This window comes from Microtus pennsylvanicus, chromosome 4, assembly GCF_037038515.1.
Source record: "Microtus pennsylvanicus isolate mMicPen1 chromosome 4, mMicPen1.hap1, whole genome shotgun sequence".
Taxonomy (NCBI): Eukaryota; Metazoa; Chordata; class Mammalia; order Rodentia; family Cricetidae; genus Microtus; species Microtus pennsylvanicus.
Window position 1 is genome coordinate 81000026 of NC_134582.1, and position 20563 is coordinate 81020588.

At 47.8% G+C, this 20563-nt stretch overlaps 1 protein-coding gene and 1 pseudogene across 5 annotated transcripts in view; both read left to right on the top strand.

Annotated features, from left to right (window-relative positions):
- Positions 1–19841, top strand: part of Auh (AU RNA binding methylglutaconyl-CoA hydratase) — a 96018-nt gene extending 76177 nt beyond the window's left edge. For all 5 annotated transcript variants that reach the window (XM_075969629.1, XM_075969626.1, XM_075969627.1 and 2 more), the window contains 4 exons: positions 12919–13106; positions 14411–14461; positions 15185–15232; positions 19309–19841. In XM_075969629.1, coding sequence (XP_075825744.1) covers positions 12919–13106; positions 14411–14461; positions 15185–15232; positions 19309–19386 — 365 coding nt within the window. In that variant the 3' untranslated portion in view covers positions 19387–19841. The remainder of the gene's footprint in view (positions 1–12918; positions 13107–14410; positions 14462–15184; positions 15233–19308) is intronic.
- LOC142848084 (NHP2-like protein 1 pseudogene) lies at positions 16185–19296 on the top strand (annotated as a pseudogene).
- Positions 19842–20563: the final 722 nt, after the last annotated feature.

The window sequence follows — 20563 nt, forward strand, 5'->3', positions numbered from 1 at the left end:
TCCATGCATCTTAGTGACCTCATACGCTTGCCTTATATGAGGAAGTTGCTCATGGATTCTGGAGTGACTTCTTTCTAGCTAGCCTTTCTGCCTTCGCAGAAACCAGAGGTATGCATGTTCTCTGGCACAAGGAGCCTGTCTCTCTCTGTGCTAGAGTGAACAGTCTCTGGGTACTGGGGTCACACATGTCATCATCATGTGCAGCCTGATAGGCTTATCTTGGGGCTGACATCAGATGGGGACTATCACCTGCAGGACATGGTGGCAGTGTTAGGAGCTTGGTTAATTTCAGAAGCTAAGGTTGGAGCATAATTTGAGTCCAGGAGTTTGAGAGTAGCCTGGGCAACGTAGTACTGACTTAGATTACAATAGGAAGGACAGATGGAGTGGAAGACACCATGACCCTCTGTTGCCTTAGTCAGGGTGACTATGCTGGGATGGACACCATGACCAAAGGAACTTGGGGAGGAAAGGGTTTATTTGGTTTATACTTCCACATCACTGTTTATCATCAAAGGAAGTCAGGACAGGAACTCAAGCAGGGCAGGAACCTGGAGGCAGGAGTTGATGCAGAGGCCATGGAGGGGGGCTGCTTACTGACTTGCTCCCATGGCTTTGCTCAGCCTGCTTTCTTAGAGAACTCATGACCATCAGCTCGTAGATGGCACCACCCACAATGGGCTGGGCCCTCCCCCATCAGTCATTGGTTAAGAAAATGTCTTACAGCAAGATCTTTTGTAGGAATGTTCTTAATTGAGGTTCCCTCCTTTCAGATGACTCTATCTTGTATCAAGGTGATGTAAAACTAGCTAGGACAGCTATGTATTGGAAACCTGAAAACTTATCTTTTTTAATTAGCTGGCAGATTCCGCGGCTATTTTTCAGAGAGTAGAAAACAGCGTCTCCTCGGCTTCTCGGCTTCTCGGCTGCTGGTTGTTGTCCGTTAGTCGCTGTGGAGTGGGACAGGTGAACTTTTTTTAGGGAGACTACATGCACTACCAGGTTGTTTCTGTTTGCAGTAGTGGTCCATCCTACAGTTAGGCAGTACCAAACAGCCAATGGGTGGTGACTGGGATCAGTCTATAGTGTGCTTGCCATCAGTGTGAGCACCCAAGTTCTGTTCTTAGAATCCCTGTGTGCCGGGACGGCCACAGTCTGGATGCTTCTGTCTACAGACCCGCCCCCAAGAGAGCTAACACAGGACAGTTCTCTGACCTTCAGCATTTGACTGAGAGCAGGCAGCCGTTCTCAACCTGTGGGTCGTAGCTCTTGAGTTAGAAAGTAAGATTTCTGAATTCTCAGGCACCAAAGCAGTATTCATTTGAAAAGAATGCAGAAATGTGGTGGCTTTCTGCATCCCAGCCTTCGTCTTCCACATGTACACCCAACCTTGAGCCAAAAACATTTGGAGACTCTGTTGTGAGCTCATGCAGACTGCCTTCTTGTCATTTTCCACAAACAGTACATCCCTCCAGCACAGTGTTTATGTTATGTAATTATCTAGAAAGGCCCTGTGCTTGTGCAGGAGGATTAGCATACATTTGCATATGCTGTATGTTTACATGAGGGTCTTGAGACTGTGTGAGCATCTAACCCCAGGGGCCCTGAAACCCTTCTTCCCATGACTTGCAGGACGACAGCCAGATCCATCGAAATGAAAACTGTCTGTTGTCAGAAGACTGCTAAGGTGGGGTGGAGGAGTGTGTACACTATTAGGGCATGACTGATGGAGCAGTTCCGTGCCTGCAGTATGTAAAGAACACTTGGAGCTCAATAGAAAGAAAATTAAAGAAACCAGTTGAAGAAAAGAGCCAAGAGATTTGAGATTTCCTTGGAAATTTAAGAAACCAGTTGAAGAGTCAAGAGATTTGAGCAGATTTCCCTAAGAAGTGGAAGGGCGGCAGATAAGAGCGTGGAGAGATACTGACCATCAGCAGTCCTGGGCATGTGGACTCAGTACAGCCAGGCCTGAGCTCCGCACCCATAGCGACGGGCACTGCCATTGGAGTAGGACATCTTCATGTAAAACGATAGACACAATTTAGGAAGCACTGTGGAATTTTCTTAAGTTGAGCGCCTGCCTACACCCGAGCAGTGTGGCAGCATCTGGTCTGTGAGTGTCTCCCGCAGCTGCTTTTACGTTGCATGAACGTCATCTTCATTTTCTTCTCCAATGCTGTGTCCATCCACCACTTCCTCTTGGTATGCATGGGCTTGTTTTCCTTTCTTTGTTATTAAAATATTGTCACAAGGAAAAGCTTCACACACTATGTCACAGTGTGCCATTCAGTAGGTCCCCAAGACTGGAATAGCCTTGTCTGTCACTAAGGGTGGGTGTTCTGAGGACTGTGACGATCCTGCTTGCCCCTTCCTCCGACCTTAGGTAGCGATCTGACATGTGAGCAGGGTGTTCTGAGTTTGTGTACTGCATACATCTCTTTTCTAGCCAGACTGACATTTTAGTGTCTATTTCAGGCATTGCCCTCTTTACATTTTTAGCCTGCTAGTTTTGCTTTCGGGAGTTTGAGTTTCAGGATTCTGTTTTGTTAGGAATGTATGTTGTGTGCTTTGCTCTTACATTCATTTCCCTCTTGTCCCCCCTCCCCTTCCTACTAGTCCACTTCCTCTTCTTAAGTAGTTCCCCCCTCTACATGTTTCCCACCTTAGACATTGGGGGAGGGGACAAGTATGCAACATTTGTCTTTATTTCACTTAATGTAACATTTCCGGCTCCACCCACTTTGTGGCAGATGCCACAGTTCCATTCTTATGGCTGGGGTACTTCAGTTCACATATATTGCAGGCCATCTGCTGACTGGCACCTCCGCTGACTCCGTAGCGTGGCTGTCCTGACTTGTACTGCAGTGGCACAGATGTGCAGGTGTCTCTTGTCTATTCCTTGACTCCCGTGGGAATACCTGGAGTGGTGCAGCTGGGCCAGAGGGCGGAGACAGTTTTAGTTCCCTGCAGATGCCCTGTACTGCTTCTCTGCTGGTTTAGTGCCCACTGCAGTGTGCTCTCTCCAGCTTTTGATTTTGTTTTGGTAGTTCCTCTTCTGACAGGTCATTACCCCCATAGCTAAGGACATTGAATATTTCTCTGTACATTTATTAGCCAGTTGAGCTTGACTTTCTTGAGACATGCCTATTCATTTTGCTTGGCCCTTGTTGATTGGATTACTTGAGGTTCTTGGGTACAGTTCACGTTCTTTTTACATTCTGTGTACATGGCTGAAGGTCGTCTCCTGTCTCCCATTCTGTCGTTCTTTTTCCGTGCTGTCCCGAGCTTTTTCAGTGTGATGTAACCCCACCGTCAGTTCTCGCTCTTACTTCCCAGCTCTCAAGTCCTGTTCAGGAAGCCCTTGCCTTTCTGTGTCCTGAGAGTCTTCTAGCAACTTTCCAATTTCAGGCCTTACCCCCATTATCAGTGGATTTCGATTCAGTGTGAGAGGGATCTAGTGTGATTTTCTGTATTTGGATGTTCATCTTCCCCAGCATTTTGTGGAAGAGGCTCTTCTTCCTCCAGTTATATTTTTGGCACCTTTGTCAAAAGTCAGATGGCTACAGATGTGTGGGCTTCTTCATGGGTCCTCGGTGGGGTCTTGTTGGTCTGCATGTCCATTATCACACTGTGTTTGTTACTGTGACTTTCTCATATAATTTGAAATCAGTGATGGTGATACCTCAGCTGTTACTTTTTCTACTCGGGATTGGTTTGGCTCTTCTGAATCTCTGGTGCTTACGTGTGAGTTTTAGGGTTGTTTTCCTGTGAAGAAACGGCTCTAGATTGCTTTTCAGTAGCGTTGCCACTTTGACTACATTGATCTTGCTGATCTGCGTGCATGGGAAGTCTTTCCACCTACACTGTCTTCTTTCATTTCTTAAAGTTTTTCTTATAGAAATCTTCCATTTTACTGGTTAAGTCTGTTTCTGTGTATTTTATTTGTGTGCTTCATTCATTCATTCACTCACTCATTCATTCCTGAGCTGTTATCAACGGGATGCTTTCTCACCTTGTTTGTCCCAGATGCAGAAAGACTAATGATTTCTTTAGGCCGGCTTTGCCTCTTGCCATTTCACTGAATGTGCTCACCAGATAAAAGAGTTCCCTGGTGCTCCTATGGTCTTGTGTAAGATTGTGTCATCCCAAATGGGGATACTATGACTGTTCCTTTCCCCTTCAGGTCCCTCCTGTTTCTTTCTCTTGCTTATTGCTCTGGTCCACTAAGTATCCTGTGTGTAATCGGAGACAATAGTCACCTTTGTCTCATCCTTGGTTCCCCTTTCAGTGTAGCACTGGCTCTAGGTTGGTTATACATAGCTTTTATTGTGGTAGGGGAATGGTCCTTCTTTTCCTGTTTTCTTCAAGGCTTTTATTGTGAAGGGAAAGTGAACTTTTTGGAAAGCCCTCTGCATCTTTTGAGATTATCATGTGATTTTTCTTTCATCCTTTGACCAGGCAACTGTAATATTTTTTGCTTTCTTCCGGCTTTTCCTCTTCTTAGATAAAAAGCAAGCGCTCATCTCCACAGTGGGAGCCACCCAACAAGGCTAGGGAGGGGCTGGAGTTTGGAACCCCAGCTTGCTGTGTCCTGGCTTAAACGTGTGTCCTGTGCTGTCTCTGTTGGCTTTACTTCTTCCTCTTGAGGGCGGTCTGCCCACACTGATTCACACACCCCCTAACGCCTTTTCAACTAGGTTTTTTTCCCACAGACTTTGAAGAGAATAGAGAGGAATTAGTTATGACCTAAGTTCCCTGCAGGTATTGACAGTTTACATACATTGTAAGTTTACCGTCAGTGTGAGGGTTTGTTTAAAATACTGACAGTGTGGGCCAATCACACACACACACACACACACACACACACACTCTGTAAATCCATCGCTGCCCCCTCAGCTGTATGTGTCACAGTGGTAGCAGATAGTCATGTTCTCACATGGAAGCAATGACAGTGTCAGCTGTGTCCCAGTAGTCCCCTTAGTGTCCTCCTGGGCAGTGCACGCCCACCCGCAGGGGGTATAGCACTCTGAGGACAGGCTGGTACTGTGACAGGGATGGTACTGCTCTGTCTGTAGGCTTGTCACTCATATATTCGGCAGTGTAGTAGAGGACCTGGCTGTGAGATACGGCTAGCATCAAAGTGTGTCAGCATTAGACAGGTTAACTTGCAACTGTACTTTAAAATAGTTTGAAATATCACAGTGCAAAATCTGCCCCCAAAATGGGTGTTAAGGCTCAACTAACTGTCTATTTATGAGCGGTCTCTAAGAAGGAAGGCTGTGAGTGGGCAGTGCTGTGGGATTCCCCGACATTTTATTATGACAACTTTGACCAGTATACAGTAATGGTACTGCTAATACACCTCTTGCCCCTTGGCGAGGCTGCCTTCTCAGATCCCCAGCGTATGTGTGAAACAGCAGGTCAGTCCTGTCCTCTGCCTTCCCTCTGGGTACATACCTGTAGAGGCACTGATGGAAGAAACCAGGTGCAGGGGAACACTGTCAGCGGTGTAGACCGTCCCCAGCTGCCGTGGGGCAGTAGTGTTCCCATCTCAAGCACACTGAAGAAGAGGAGGTCGTGTCCTAAGCAGGGCAGCACGGAGCAGGAGTTGTCCCCAAGCTGCAGCAGTGTAAATCCATGAACTACTTCTGAGTTTTTCCACTAAACTGCACACATCTTGGGGAACTGAACCTCAGAAAGGGAAACCGTGGATTGGGGGTGGGGTACAGCGCCATGAGCAAGCAGTGATGGCTTCCTTTTAGCAGTGCTGCCTGAAGGGTAGGCACAGTAAGCTGACACTGGGTTGTGCTGTGCGTGGTTCTTGTTGCTGGTTTGGACGAAGACTGAGACATTTTGTGGTATATCTTGTTTTTATGTTATTTGTCTGCTTTTCTGTTTTTCTTGAGCTGTGACTCAGAGTTTTTAAAAACTGACCAGTAGTTGGTTATGGTTTACAAAAATAATTTTTTTCCGATAACTTAGAGTAGCCTCATCGTGCCGGGCTATGCCCCCAGAGAGTGTTTATCCTTTCTTAATGTAAAGCAGTTGCAGAGTGCCAGTGGGTTCCCCAGTGACCAGTAATTCTCACTGCTTTTCTCAGTGGACTCTCGAGCATCTTACTTGCTTAAATTTGCTCATTTTGCTGTTTGTTTTTCTGTCTTTAAAAAACACAAAGCAGTGGGCAATTCCACTTGGGCAGGTCCCACGCACACAACCTCAGAGTTCATAGAGATGCTGTAACAATGGCCAGGCCCTAAACCCACAGACAGTGGGAGATGTATCCATTGCAGAGTGAGTGGGAACCAGGTCACTCCCCCACCCCACCCCCACCCCCAGGAGTTACAGGCGACTCCTCTTCTTCCCTGCAGCAGCCCTTGCTGGCTGAGCTGAGCACTGCTGTTCTCTCAAGGCTTTCTGCCGCTGTCACTGCTGGCTCCAGATGACACAGCCAACTTCATGTTCTCTTTTCATTAGACTCACAGAACCTTTGTCCATCAAAAGAGAATAGGGCAGGCAGTTGTGAGGCTCTGGCCTCTGCTGGTGAGGGAAGGCAGGTGAGCTGGTCAGCCTGTGTGTGTGTGTGTGTGTGTGTATATGTGTGAGTGATGTGTGTGTTTGGTGTGTGTGTGTGTGTGATATGTGTTTGGTGTGTGTGCATGCATGGTTTGGTCACTGCAGCTTTGTGAGCCCAGGTTGCCAGTTTCACTCATAACATATTAACAGTGTGGTCTCCTGGCAGTCTTGCAGATATTGTGTTATGCTGTGGTGTGTTGGCAGCTCTCAGTGGATGCTGGTTGTGTGTTCATGACAATCCTGCTGTACTAGAATCTTGCGGTTTTCACCGTGTGACCTAGTTTTGTTAGGAAAAATAAAACTTTTCATGTCTTCATCTCTGAGTCATTGTTTGGTTGTATTTTGGAAACATTAAATGTTTTTCCATGTTCTTCTTTTTCAATAATATTTTGCTGGTCGGTGGCAACGCCCCACATATGTGAGAAGGAAGTGTGTAGTAGTTGGGTTGGAGGCAAAGTACGTGTCTGCTACCAGGGGTGCTCCACTGTGTCTTCTTAAACCCTCAGGCCCCTCACTGAGTGAAAGCCCCTGCTCTTCATGTGTGTGCACCTCATCCCTTACTCCTTGTTGTCATGGGCAGCTACCATGTGCGTCTTCTGTAAGAGCTGTCCGACAGCAGCGTCTTCTATACTACTCTCTCCCCGGTCCTTCTTCTTTGTTGTTTTTAAAAATGACTCCCGAGCATGCTCTGTTTCCCTCTCCTCAGCCTGCGAAGGATGGAGATGATTGTAAACTTCTGGGAGGTGCTCGGAAGACTTTCTAGAGAAAGGGGTAGGAAGTGATACACAGGGTGTGTTGCATGGTCTGTACTGTTCCCGCGGACGATCTGCCACTGCAGTTCACTCCGAGTTGACACCCCTCAGAGAGGTTAAGACTTTGGCCTCCCCTCCATGTCTTGTCTCTGTTGAATCACTCCATTGAGTCACGCCATGCCAGGAGTCAGCACTCTCACTTGGCTCACTGCTGCAGGACAGAATGTTAGGCAGAGGCAGGGGAAGCCTACAGCAAAGGCCTCCTGGGCTCCGGACCTGCAGAACCTGTGAGATGAAAGCCATTGTTTTGATTAACGGAGTCCTTTGCAATGCAGGCTCGCTGACTGCCACAGCCCCCTCATCCGGTTATAGCGATGAGGAAACCTTTTCTTGGTAAAGAACTTAGTGAAGACACTGTCACCACCAAGCTGAGTTTGGAAATACTGTTGCATAATTGGTTTTCAACATTTGAGATGTAAGAAGTGTGTGTGTGTGTGTGTGTGTGTGTGTGTGTGTGTGTGTGTGTGTGTGTTGGGGGGTGGCAGTGGAGACATGGCTCAGAGGTTAAGAGTGACAGCTTGCTGTTCTTTCAGAGGAGTTACAGTTACCTGTAACTCCAGCTCCAGAGGATTATCTGGCCTCTGTATGTCCACTTACATAGGTGCATGTACACACACACACACACACACAGCTCATGGAGTGGCCTGACTATGTGACAGCTCATGCTGGGGGTCAACTGTGGTCCTCACTGTCAGTTGAAAGCTGCATTTCCAGCACTGAGTATCTCTCTCGGGGGCTCCTTTAAGTGTGTATTCCTCTAGCAGGACAACTCTGTCATGTTACACACACACAAAACACCTGTTCTTTTAGGTAGAATAGTTAGTTATCACAGAAAGAGACCCAGCCTTTGGTGTGTGTGATCATCTGTAACATGTTGTTTCTATGACTAGGGAGTGAAATGGAGGAGTGTCACACGGGAGAGTAGACATGGTCACAGAGTGTATGGTGGCATGGGCTGCTTGAGTGATCTAGCTGGTACCATGTGGTTCAGTTACTCCCTCTTTCCCGCAGCCTCTTCTCTGGGTTGCTGCTCTCCAGAGAATCACTTTGGATGGCATGTTGATGGCGGATGACGTGTTGCTGACAGTGTGTTGCTGGTGGACGGTGTTGATAGAGGATGGTGTGTTGATGGTGTGGATGGTGTGTTGATGGCGGGTGGTGTGTTGATGGCATACGGTGTGTTGATGGTGGGTGATGTGTTGATGGAGGATGGTGTGTTGATGGCGGGTGTTGTGTTGATGGTGGGTTGTGTGTTGATGGAGGATGGTGTGTTGATGGCGGGTGTTGTGTTGATGGTGGGTTGTGTGTTGATGGTGGGTTGTGTGTTGATGGCAGGTGTTGTGTTGATGGTGGGTTGTGTGTTGATGGCGGGTGTTGTGTTGATGGTGGGTTGTGTGTTGATGGCGGGTGGTGTGTTGATGGTGGGTTGTGTGTTGATAGGGGGTGGTGTGTTGATGGTGGGTTGTGTGTTGATGGCGGGTGTTGTGTTGATGGTGGGTTGTGTGTTGATGGCGGGTGGTGTGTTGATGGTGGGTTGTGTGTTGATAGGGGGTGGTGTGTTGATGGTGGGTTGTGTGTTGATGGTGGGTTGTGTGTTGATGGCGGGTGGTGTGTTGATGGCGGGTGTTGTGTTGATGGTGGGTTGTGTGTTGATGGCGGGTGGTGTGTTGATGGCGGGTGTTGTGTTGATGGTGGGTTGTGTGTTGATGGTGGGTTGTGTGTTGATGGTGGGTTGTGTGTTGATGGCGGGTGGTGTGTTGATAGCGGGTGTTGTGTTGATGGTGGGTTGTGTGTTGATGGCGGGTGGTGTGTTGATGGCGGGTGGTGTGTTGATGGCGGGTGGTGTGTTGATGGTGGGTTGTGTGTTGATAGGGGGTGGTGTGTTGATGGTGGGTTGTGTGTTGATGGTGGGTTGTGTGTTGATGGCGGATGGTGTGTTGATGGCGGGTGGTGTGTTGATGGTGGGTTGTGTGTTGATGGCGGGTGGTGTGTTGATGGTGGGTTGTGTGTTGATGGCGGGTGGTGTGTTGATGGCGGGTGGTGTGTTGATGGTGGGTTGTGTGTTGATAGGGGGTGGTGTGTTGATGGTGGGTTGTGTGTTGATGGTGGGTTGTGTGTTGATGGCGGGTGGTGTGTTGATGGCGGGTGGTGTGTTGATGGTGGGTGGTGTGTTGATGGCGGGTGGTGTGTTGATGGTGGGTTGTGTGTTGATAGGGGGTGGTGTGTTGATAGCGGGTGGTGTGTTAATGGTGGGACCCTGCTGGCATGCTCTCTGCTACTTGAGACCTGCAGAGTCCACTCGGCTGTGTGGGAAGCAGCTATTGTGAGGTAGTCATTTGGTTTCTGGGTGCTCCAAGACCCCCTTGAAGTTCAGCCTGCAGACTGTACATAGTACAGAGGGTGGCTGTGCTGCTGGTAGTGGCTGGAACTGGTCAGAGTGCTCTTTGGCTGTCTTCCCATAGCTTTTAAAAGGAAGACTGTTACTGGTCTGCAGTGATGTACTTTAAAATGTTAAAGAGACATGGGGCTGATTACGGCTAGGGGTGTAGCTCTGAGGCAGGGCTCTTACCACAGTTAACAAGCATCTGGATTAGAGCCCCAGAACCACAGAGAGAGAAGTTAAGACATACAGTGATGTCTGAACAAATTCTTTTTGTTAGAGAAAGCAAGCATATCAAGACATTTAAAAAGCATCATTTTGTTTGTGCTGAGTTAAGCTTCAGCTTGTCTCCACTCACAGTGTATAGGGCCCTGGTAGAAAGACTTTTAATAACTAATTCCAAAACTGTAAAGCTGTATCAAGTGTTCTAATTTGCTGCCGGTTGCTTAATTGACCTTGTGAAAATAATTGAATGTCTAACCTGTGTCTTCCTGTCCAGTCCTTTAGCATTCTAGTTTTTGCTAAATGAGGCATTAGTGAGAGCCTGGCAGAGCTCTCCCTGTGTGGTTCAGGATGTTCTGCTGTGGTTTAGCCAGCTGATTTTTCTCCTCATATGTTCTGATCGTGGCCTCCCTGCCCCCATTGCTTTACATGCCAAGAGCATGGGGGAGTAGAAAGCGTTACAACACTCTGAACAATGATCACATTGAAGGCTAGCTATTCCTATGGTTTCTGTGTGATTGTGACATGCATGTTCACACCAGTCAACATATTGTAAAGGGGAGAAAGTGATTTGTGTGAGCAGTGGGCCCTGGTCTACTGGGAAGGCTTGGCCCAAAGCCTCTGACACAGCTCTCAGCATCTGTTTCATGTAATGGCATTTACTGCAGTGTGGAGCTCTCTGTTTAAGAGAAGGGATTTGAGAAGGGATTTATAAGGAGCTCCTGGGGCCAAAGGTCACTGCTAATCCTGTAGGTAAAATTCCTTGCTATGGCCCGTGTAGCTTTCAGCTTGAAGTCTGTGTGCTAAGTGTCCCCCTTTGATAAGTGTGGGTTCTTCTTCTGTGAAGTCATGAGGGTGGAGAAATGAAGGACAAACAAGCCAGACCAAGCTTGGTGCTTTCTACAGTTGACGTTTCGTACAGGATGGCTCCAAATTATGTTCAGTTGTTTACATGTTATGCTATTATGTTATTATGAATGTCAGAGCTTTCTTAAGGGAAGCTGTATCTGTCTGCTGCCTCCTGCACTCAGCCTTGTATTTCTCTGGCAGAAGCTTGCTCTGCCTGCGCGCCTGCTGAACCTCTGCCTGTTTTATGTAGCGTACCCTCAGAAGGCTATTTTCTAAGATTTTTTTATGCCTTCCATTAGATTAAATAACAGAAATTGCAAACCGGGTTTGACATTTCTAGTGTACTTTCATCCTATTCAAATAACATGTAAATATGAAATGTTAGTGACAGGATTAAATCTGTTTTGCCTATTTAGTTTGTGACTGCCGATTGTCTACTAACTTCCACTCTCCTAGAAACAGAGGTCCAGTTTAATTCCTCATGCTGCGAGACACACAGCAAGGAGAGTCTCATTTCTGAGCCTCCGTAGCTTTGTATGACCCAGCTCTTACCAGTGAGTAGTCACAAGTAGATGTCGTTGACCGATGCTCAATTAAGGTCTCCAACAAGTAGAGTTCTTCTTGCCTTTCCCCCCTTCTTTCTGCCCACTACATGTTTGCAGACATGATGGCAAGGCTCCAGGAGCAATTTTGGACCCCTGATCTAATGTAGAGACTGGAAGACACAAAGTATGGATGATAGCAAAGAAGAAACCTGGCAAGAATCTGGTTTCCGACCTTATAGAAGCTGTTTGTCATCTTTGTGCACCCTTGAGAAAATTAGCCCTCAAATTTTTGTTTTTGACTTTTTGCTTCAAGAAGCAGTTAAATCAAGATGGTAAAATGTATGCCTTGCTGCAGAACTGCATTTAGTAAAGTGTGCAATGGGAAGGTTGAAGATCTGCTGAGATCATGTGGACATGCTGAATGATCACTCATTAGTCATTGCGCACCCTGGAGGCAGAACCTCAACCTATGCAAAATATTTAAGAGAATCTTCGGAACATGCATATGAAGTCATGGCTGTCCTACATTGTCAGCACCACAGAGCAAAAGTGCTGCATGACCACAGATCAGAACCTCACCAGAGCCCACGGGTTCCCACCATCTCAGAGGGCTTGGCTCCAGCCTCAGTGGGAAATTCTTAGTGTTGTCAAGTGTCCAGTAGGTTAAAATCTGCAAGTTAGGGATGCTTTTTAAGGATTAAAAAGTTGTTGGTTGGAACTGGAGAGATGACTCGATGTTAAGGGCCCTGACTGCTCTAGAAGACGACCTAGGTTCAGTTCCCAGCACTCATTCGGGAAGCTCACAAGCACCTGCAATTGACCCTAGGGCATCTGGCTCCTCTTCCCATCCTTTCCCCACAAGATACTGCAGTGAACTGGTATATGGATGGACCTTTAGCCTCTGACCTGTGTTTACCCTAAATTGGGCAGTTAGTTGTCTTCCCTTGGAGCTGAGGAGTGCCTGGGGACTGACAGAGCTAAGACCAAGTGTGTATCCCAACTCTGGAGAGCAGTTTTCCTCAGTGGGGGGACACATCTGAATGAGGAGGAGGGCCAGTGAGCAAATGGATAAGCGAGTTTGTGAGCGAGCATCTCCAGCAGATCAGTGAGCGGTGTAGGACAGACACAGCCAGCTTCCTCATACCTGCTTTCATTTCTGCTGAGTTAGAATTAGCTTACAGTTCACACGCCACCAAGGACTCTCAAGTTTGTGAATTGATCTTGTCAGAGTCTGGGAAATTCCTCCCAGTATGGAGTGGAAGATCAATGGAACTGTTTCTGGTGGGTGAATTCCTGGTAGCCCTGCTTGTCTGCTGCTGTCTGCTTAGGCCAGTGACTGGGAGGAGGGCCTATCCTTGCCAGACTGGCTGTGTCCAGGTGCCCAGACCACTCCGTGACACGCATTCTTACATGCTTCCGCGTTAGCAGTTGGGTAACTCAGTACACTGGAGTGTTTCTTGAAGCACAGAGGTGTTTCTGGAAGGAATTCTTTCAGGTCATCACATGCCATTGTCTCTGTCTCTCTTCCACCTTTCAGGAGGGACACAGAGATTACCGCGTGCCATCGGGATGTCCTTGGCCAAGGAACTCATCTTCTCTGCACGAGTTCTTGATGGTCAAGAAGCCAAAGCTGTAGGCTTGATTAGCCACGTGTTAGAACAGAACCAGGAAGGGGATGCTGCCTACAGGAAGGCACTGGACCTGGCGAGAGAGTTTCTACCTCAGGTACCAGTGAGAGCACCTGTGTCCATTTGAGATCACTCCATAACATTTGGGAATAGTGTAGTGCCCATCTCACAAGCTGAGGTGGCCCTGTCCTGCCTCAAGTAAAGCTGTTAAAATAAGATTTGAAGGTAGTCCAAGGGTTGCACGGGAGACAGACACATGGCATGCATGAGCACCACACACACACAGCGTAACTTCCTAGCAAGTTGTTTTAGCTTGTTTATCAACTTAAACTCTAACAGAGTCATCTCTGTAGAGACAGTGATGGACGGGCTGCTACCTCCCATTGAAGCATGTAGGATGGCCCTGCCTCCCGCTGAGTCAGGAGACCGCATGTGCACACTCCCATGTAGGTCAGGCCTGCTGTTGGTGTCTTCCTCCATCGTTTTCCACCTACATACTGAGGAGGGGTCTCTTTCTCGGGCCCTGAGCTATGGAATACAGCTCGTTGGTCCAGTCAGGGTGCTCTCTGCCTGTTTCTGCCTCCCCGAATTCTGGGATTACAGGGTGGCTGCCACACCAACCTGCCCGTCATGTGTGTTGAAGATCTGAACTCCCAGTAAGCATGGTACCCACTGAACCCTCTCCTTGGCCCTACTACATTGTGTGTTAATTTCAAAAGACCATTCAGTACAAAATCTAACATCAAATTGACATTCACCTCCTGTAGATAGATGTAAACCAAGACCAAAGACCTCATTTTGTTTGTAGAGTGTGACTGTCTCTAGGGTAGTGATGGCAGCTAAGCTTCCACAGCATGTGAGTGTCACTGTCTTCTCAGAGAGGGCATTTAGTTCTTCCCTCCTTAACCCGACATACCTGACGGGGACATACCTGTGTCAGCCCACCATCACTGCGGTTAGCTGTCTATGCTGAGAGACACCCGGGTCGATCCCTGTGGGCTCTCCATGCTGCAGGAAGAGGTAGCCAATACATCAGTGACAACATAGGCCCCACTTGACAGCCCAGCTCATCTCCAGCCTGAGCTTCAGGCTCTGCCACTGTAGTGTGGTGCCGAGCCGGGCAGACTCCCCACACTCCCCTCTGCTTCCCGTGGAAGGACAGTAACCGAAGACTGCTGGACCTTTAAAGCACACTCCTCCTGCTGCCATCAAGGTCCAGTGTGATCAGTGACAGCCACTCTGAAAGTCCAAGAAGCTCAGAAAATCAGTTTCTGTCTCGCATCTCGGTTGTTGTTAGCAGATCTGTGGATCCTACATTGAGAATATGGGAATTATACTTAGGTATTCTGTATAATTTGCATAAGTTTTAATTAAGACTTGTTTCTTGACTTTGAATTTCAGGGGCCTGTTGCAATGAGAGTGGCCAAACTAGCGATTAATCAAGGGATGGAGGTGAGTGTTTCTGGTGCTGCACAGGAAGGAGGCTGCTCCTCGGAATCAGCTTAGACATCTGGGTTATTTCCTACACTCTGGAATAGAGCTGGTGTCATATTGACTGAAGCTGCTGGGATTCCTTTCAGGCCATGGATACAAAGTTCTGATGTCCTGGCAGCTCATGGCAGCCTTGTTCTCTTTGACATTGCTTTAGTGGGGTCCTCAGCCAGTCCCTGGGGAAACAGGCTCCTTAGCCAGATCATTCTTCTATCAGTCATTCAAGAAGAGCCACCCACCTCTGCTGAGTATTCCTCTCTACCTGGAACCTCTCAGTTTGTGCAGGGAGAAGCACTGAGCCCAGGCTGGTCTGAGGTGTTAGTGAGTCACACTGGGAACATGACCACAAGGAGGGGTCCTGGGCTGAAGGAACAGTGGACAATGCAGGTTCTATAAACCTTGGAGCTCATGTGTGCACGTGAGTGTGCAAGTCTTTGTTTAACTCTCACTGTCCCTCCTCTGTAGGGAGTAGTGCAGCCAGGTCCTTGTCAGACATGCCTCTGAAGCAGAGAGAGGTCAACTTCAGATGGTGGAGTCAGGCTGTGACTTCAGGAGCAGAGTTGGAGGTCTCAAGTTGTACATACTTCAGGACAGTTGTGCTATATTGAAGGATTCTGTTATTTTAGATTGTTTGAGATTATATTGAATCTTCCTTATTCTGCTAAAATACACTTTTGTCCTTAGGTCGACTTAGTAACGGGGCTAGCCATAGAAGAAGCCTGCTATGCTCAGGTATGTAACATGTCCATACAGTCAGGCAATGATAATTCCAAGGGGTTCTGTTTCTGTGTGCATTCCCATCCTTGGAGGTGGATACATCTGAGATTTTGCAGGGGTGCCCTGCCATGCGCTGATGGTCTTTGTGGTTTGTTGGCTATTTCTGGGCCTAAGGTCTTCACTGAAAAAGAAAACTGTATGATCGTATGAATGGACCCCTCCCCCAAAGCAAAAGTCTTTGTCAGGTTCTAGTCCTTATTCACCATCAAAGCTCTCAATAAAGTGTGAGCAGAGCAGTCCCTGTGCTGATGTGGTCCCTCTCTGTCATGGTCAAGGTGGTGGCGTCCTCCCACTTCCTTTCAGCTCCGGCTTAGGAGCCAGGCTAATGCAAGAGGACAGAGTCAGAAAGGTAGAAACGAAACTGCTGATGTAGCTGAGGAAATTCCAAAGATCCGCAGTGGAAACCCTGCTCAGAAGTCAGCAAGATCGCACTAACCCTGCACGCCAGCAACAATGGAAACCCTGCTCAGAAGTCAGCAAGATCACAGCAAGATCGCACTGACCCTGCACACCAGCTACAAGTGAAATAATGGCTAGTATCTCAGTAGTCAAAACATTTAATCAAGTATACACAGGCTCTAGAGGAGAAAACTAGTAAGCAGTGGTAGCAGAAACCATGATCTACATCATTAGCTGTCCGTGTTGGAGGGCAGGAGGAGTCCTGCAGTGTGTGGTGGAACACACCTTTATGTCAGCACTTCATAGGCAGAGGCAGGTGTGACTTCCAGGTCAACCAGGGCTGCATAGTGAAGTGGGGCCTTGTTTCCAAACAAAGATAAAACGTCTGTGCATTTAATTCAATCGCAGCAAGCATCTTGACTCCTAACTTTATGGATGGAAGGTTGATTCAGAGTTCATAGCTATAGAACAGATAGCTCCGTGTGGCCAGAAGATATTGCTGGGAGACCAAGAGTACCCAGACTTTGTGATGCCGCTGATGAAAGAGCACGTCAGTGGACCCACGGCCTCACTTGGGGAGCCCACACAGTATAGCCGTGGACACTTGGACAGAAGGACAGCAGCCGCTCAGTGGAGAACAGTGGGCATGGAGGCAGCAGCATGGAGCACTGGGCGTCTGCGTATGTGCAAGTGTGCACAGAATGAGGTTTCAAATGCACAGGAAGCTGCTGCATGTGAAATGAGCAACTATAGAATGTACAGATGGTGTGGGAGGACAGTCAGCCCTGGTTTGGCAATGCCAAGCCCTCAGAGAGAGGAGTGGTGGGTTTGGCACTGCTGAAAGGATGACAAGGGCTGTGCTGAAAGGGAAGTCTTTCCAAAACACAGATCCGTTGAAGGTCTCACATCCAAGACACAGCAGGAACTCTGAAGGCTGCACAAGAGGTAGTGAAAGCCTCTTTAAGAATGGACAAGAGGGACTTCCGCTCGTCTTTCCGTGCGGCGCTTTCGGTCTGTAGGAGCTTGGCTGTTCACTACCCGCGGCGAGGCCGGCGCACCACAGCCATGACAGAGGCTGATGTGAACCTGAAGGCCTATCCCCTCGCAGATGCCCACCTCACCAAGAAGCTGCTGGACCTTGTTCAGCAGTCATGCAACTACAAGCAGCTTCGGAAAGGAGCCAATGAAGCCACCAAAACCCTCAACAGAGGCATCTCTGAGTTCATCGTGATGGCAGCAGACGCTGAGCCCTTGGAGATCATCCTGCACCTCCCACTGCTGTGTGAAGACAAGAATGTCCCCTATGTATTTGTGTGCTCCAAGCAGGCTCTAGGATGGGCCTGTGGGGTCTCCAGACCTGTCATCGCCTGTTCTGTTACCATCAAAGAAGGCTCTCAGCTGAAGCAGCAGATCCAGTCCATCCAGCAGTCTATTGAAAGGCTCCTGGTGTAGGCCTGTGGCTCTGCCCTTCCTGTCTGCTCCCACCCTACTCTATCATACCGTCTGTTAGCATGTAGTGTTTCAGCCAGTTTCTATTATAAATACTGTACTACATCTGGTTTTTGTATTTTTATAGTCTTACAGGGTTGTTCTGTCCCATCTCTCCATCCTCTCCTACCATTTTTTAATCTGTTTCACTTACTCTAAGCGAAATGATATCTGAGGCAGGTGAGAGGCAGAACGGCACAATTTAACAGTGGGAAGAACCGGGAAACACCTAAGCCAAGGATAGTGTCTGCTTCCATTGCAAACTCACTCCTCTGTGCAGGACAAGATGACAGTAACACTCGTCCCTCACGCCTTTGCATATGAGATCTCCATATATGCTACCATGACTGAAGAGCTTTCAGCAGCCCCTCCCACGCCCACCGTCATTTGAAGAGAAAGTCTGATAATGTCAAACCTACGTCCAAGTGCCATTTATTAATGTTGTGTTTTTGATATGTGTAACCTAATATTCTCACCCCATTCCCTACTGAGGGTATCAAGGCAGTAACAATTCAAAGGGATGGTCTGCAGACTCCTAGGAGGCCTGAGTTTGACTGCCTGGATCTTGAAGAGTGACAAGGACAGAATAGTTGGAATAAAGAATACCCGGGGCTGGAACTCAGAGCAGAGACAATGCTCTCAGGGACATTCTGCCCTTCGTTGAATGGGGATTTCTTGTGGGGCTGTTTGACACCCACTTTGGGAGCCCTATCCCTTTCCTCCCTCAACATGGGTCAAATGTATTCTCTGTCACATGAAGAGTGAAAATAATATTGTTCATTCTTGAGCATCCTAATAAATATGTTCATATTACATTTTTAAAAAAATGGACAAGAGGGACTGGAGAGATGGCTCAGTGGTTAAGAGACTGCTGCTCCAGAGGTCCTGAGTTCAATTCCCAGCAACCACATGGTGGCTCACAGCCATCTGTAATGGAATGGATGCCCTCTTCTGGCCTGCAGGTGCACATGTAGGAAGAATGCTCACACCTTAGACAGACAGACAGACAGACAGACAGACAGACAGGACAAGAGATCTGAGTAGATGAATAAATAAAAGAACAGAAGGAGATCTGAATAGTTCCCTTGCCACAGTAGATGGGCAGATGGCACACAGCCATATGAGACTGTGCTGGAAGTACCTGTCATTTGGAAACTGAAGACTGCAGTGTGTGTTAAATGACCAAACCTCAGGACAGTAGGCACTGACCATGGCTGCCCAGGTGTTAGTGGTTCTGTGGCCCCAGCATGGATGGCAGTTTGAGATAAGCTTGAGTACCCTCTACCATGTTGCCCAGCAGCTGTGTCCTTGGATGTTTGCCCAGATAAGGTGAAAGCATCTCTGCCCCAGAACCTGCTGCTAAACTTTATTCATAGTTACTAATTTAGAAACAGTGAAGATGTCTGTCCTTCATAGTCAGGCTTAGTGCACGTGATTCAAATCCAACAAAGTTCAAGGCTGGTGTGCCACACCTTGGGACTCTGAAGGTAGCCTCCACTATGTAGTGAGATCCTTTCTAAAGAATGAATGAATGAATGAATGAATGAATAAATAAATAAATAAATAAATGTCCTTCACTCAAGCCTGTCCTACCTGCCAAGCAAGAAAATGGTGTAAATGAGCCTTGAATTCATGGCGCTCCGTGTGAAAGGGTCCAGTTTGAAAGGACTGGGTCCTGAGTCATTCCTGACAGTCCAGTGACATCCTGGAAGAGCTGACAGGCTAGAGTCAAGTATGTGGAGAACAAAGAATGTTTGGGGCAGCTAAGTCACTCTCTGTACACTGTGGTGATGAGCAGGTGACGTCATGCCTCTGTCAGACTCCCAGAACATGCAAGCGCACTGACTGTTGAGGAGATAGCGGCCATGTGCTTTGACGCAGGCTGTTGGAGCTGGTGGTAGAGGGAGCCCAGGGGTCTCCATGCTGAGCTTTTCATTGGTTTACCTCTGAAAACAAAACACTTCACTTTTTAAGCATATTTGAAATGGAAAAAAAATTTGGATTAAAAATAGTTTGCCACATACTTAGGAAATTTGTTCAAAGGACAAGTGGCCTTCCCAGCACCTGCTGGTGGCTTTCGTAGTTAATGCTTTGATGCACTGTGTGTTTGTAGATGTTAGTGTTTCATGTTTTGTCTTTCCTAGACCATCTCAACGAAAGACAGACTGGAAGGTCTTCTTGCTTTTAAGGAGAAAAGACCCCCTCGCTATAAAGGAGAATAGGAGGAAAAGCCCGAGAAGCCCTGTAGTGCTGGAGACTCTTTCGATCGGCTCCTCAGCGACCAAAGCCGAGAGTGGGTTGGTTCTCACTACGCCTGGAGCAGGCCCATCTGTGCTCGAGCCACTGTGCGCCATGTCGTATTTATTCAGATTTATAAAGCTAGCTGTGTCTGTGCTCAAAACACATTCGAATTAGGTCTATGTTTTTAATATTTCCCGCATATCAGCTTTCTGTCATTAATTTTTTAATGTGAATAATTTATATTGCATTCTCTAGGGAATAATTGATTGTACGTCTACTGTGCTGCATCAAGAAAATAAAACTATTTCTGTATACCAAAAATGTGAAGTTATACCAAATACAGTTGCTGACTAGCTATGTACATGTCCTTTGCCACCTGAGGACATTCTGAGTGAAATTCCCCAGTGTCAATAAAGCCAATGAAGATGATTTGAAATTCTGCCTCTTGCCCCTTGCCCAGCATTTCAAAACTGATTGCTGTGTGCTGGATTCCAGAGTAACGTTTCTGTGCTGATTTTGTCATGGAACCATGTAACACGGTCCCAGAACAGGAGGTGAGTGAGGGGTCGGCCATCAGGCGGCTCTGCTTAGCTTAGCCACAGTATCCTCTGTAGGGGTTTGCAGGACTGAGCCTTGCTGTGCTCAGACAGGACTTGGTGCTTGCCGGAGACTGCAGTGGACCTTGTGTCCTGCAGCATGTATGCATCCCACCTCTTCCCTTGCGCTCACATCTTCATCCTGAGGCTGCAGATCCGCACACCTACCCGTTAGGTAGCTCAGCTAGCCAGCTGAGGAGCTTGGCTCTCTAGAGATCGTGTCTGGTGTGCACACCTGGCCGTCGGGGGATCCTGTCTGGTGTCCCTACTTGTTTACCGAGGAAGCTGCTGAGCATGCTAAAAAATGTCACTTGTATTGTGCCTGGGCTGGAAGTGGTGCTGCTGATGGGAAAGGGTGTGGATCTGTAGCCAGACTGCACTTGCTGGTTAGTCACATTTGATTTCCTAACAAGGTGTGAGGCTGGAAGCGAAGACCTGTGGTGGCTTTAGATGGGGAGGGAGCAGGAGTAGGGTACTGGCTCTGGGTGTTTCACCTTGCCTGCACTTTTTCTTGCTGATATTCCAGCCTGTGGCACAGAAAGGGAATGAGGGCACCAGTCGC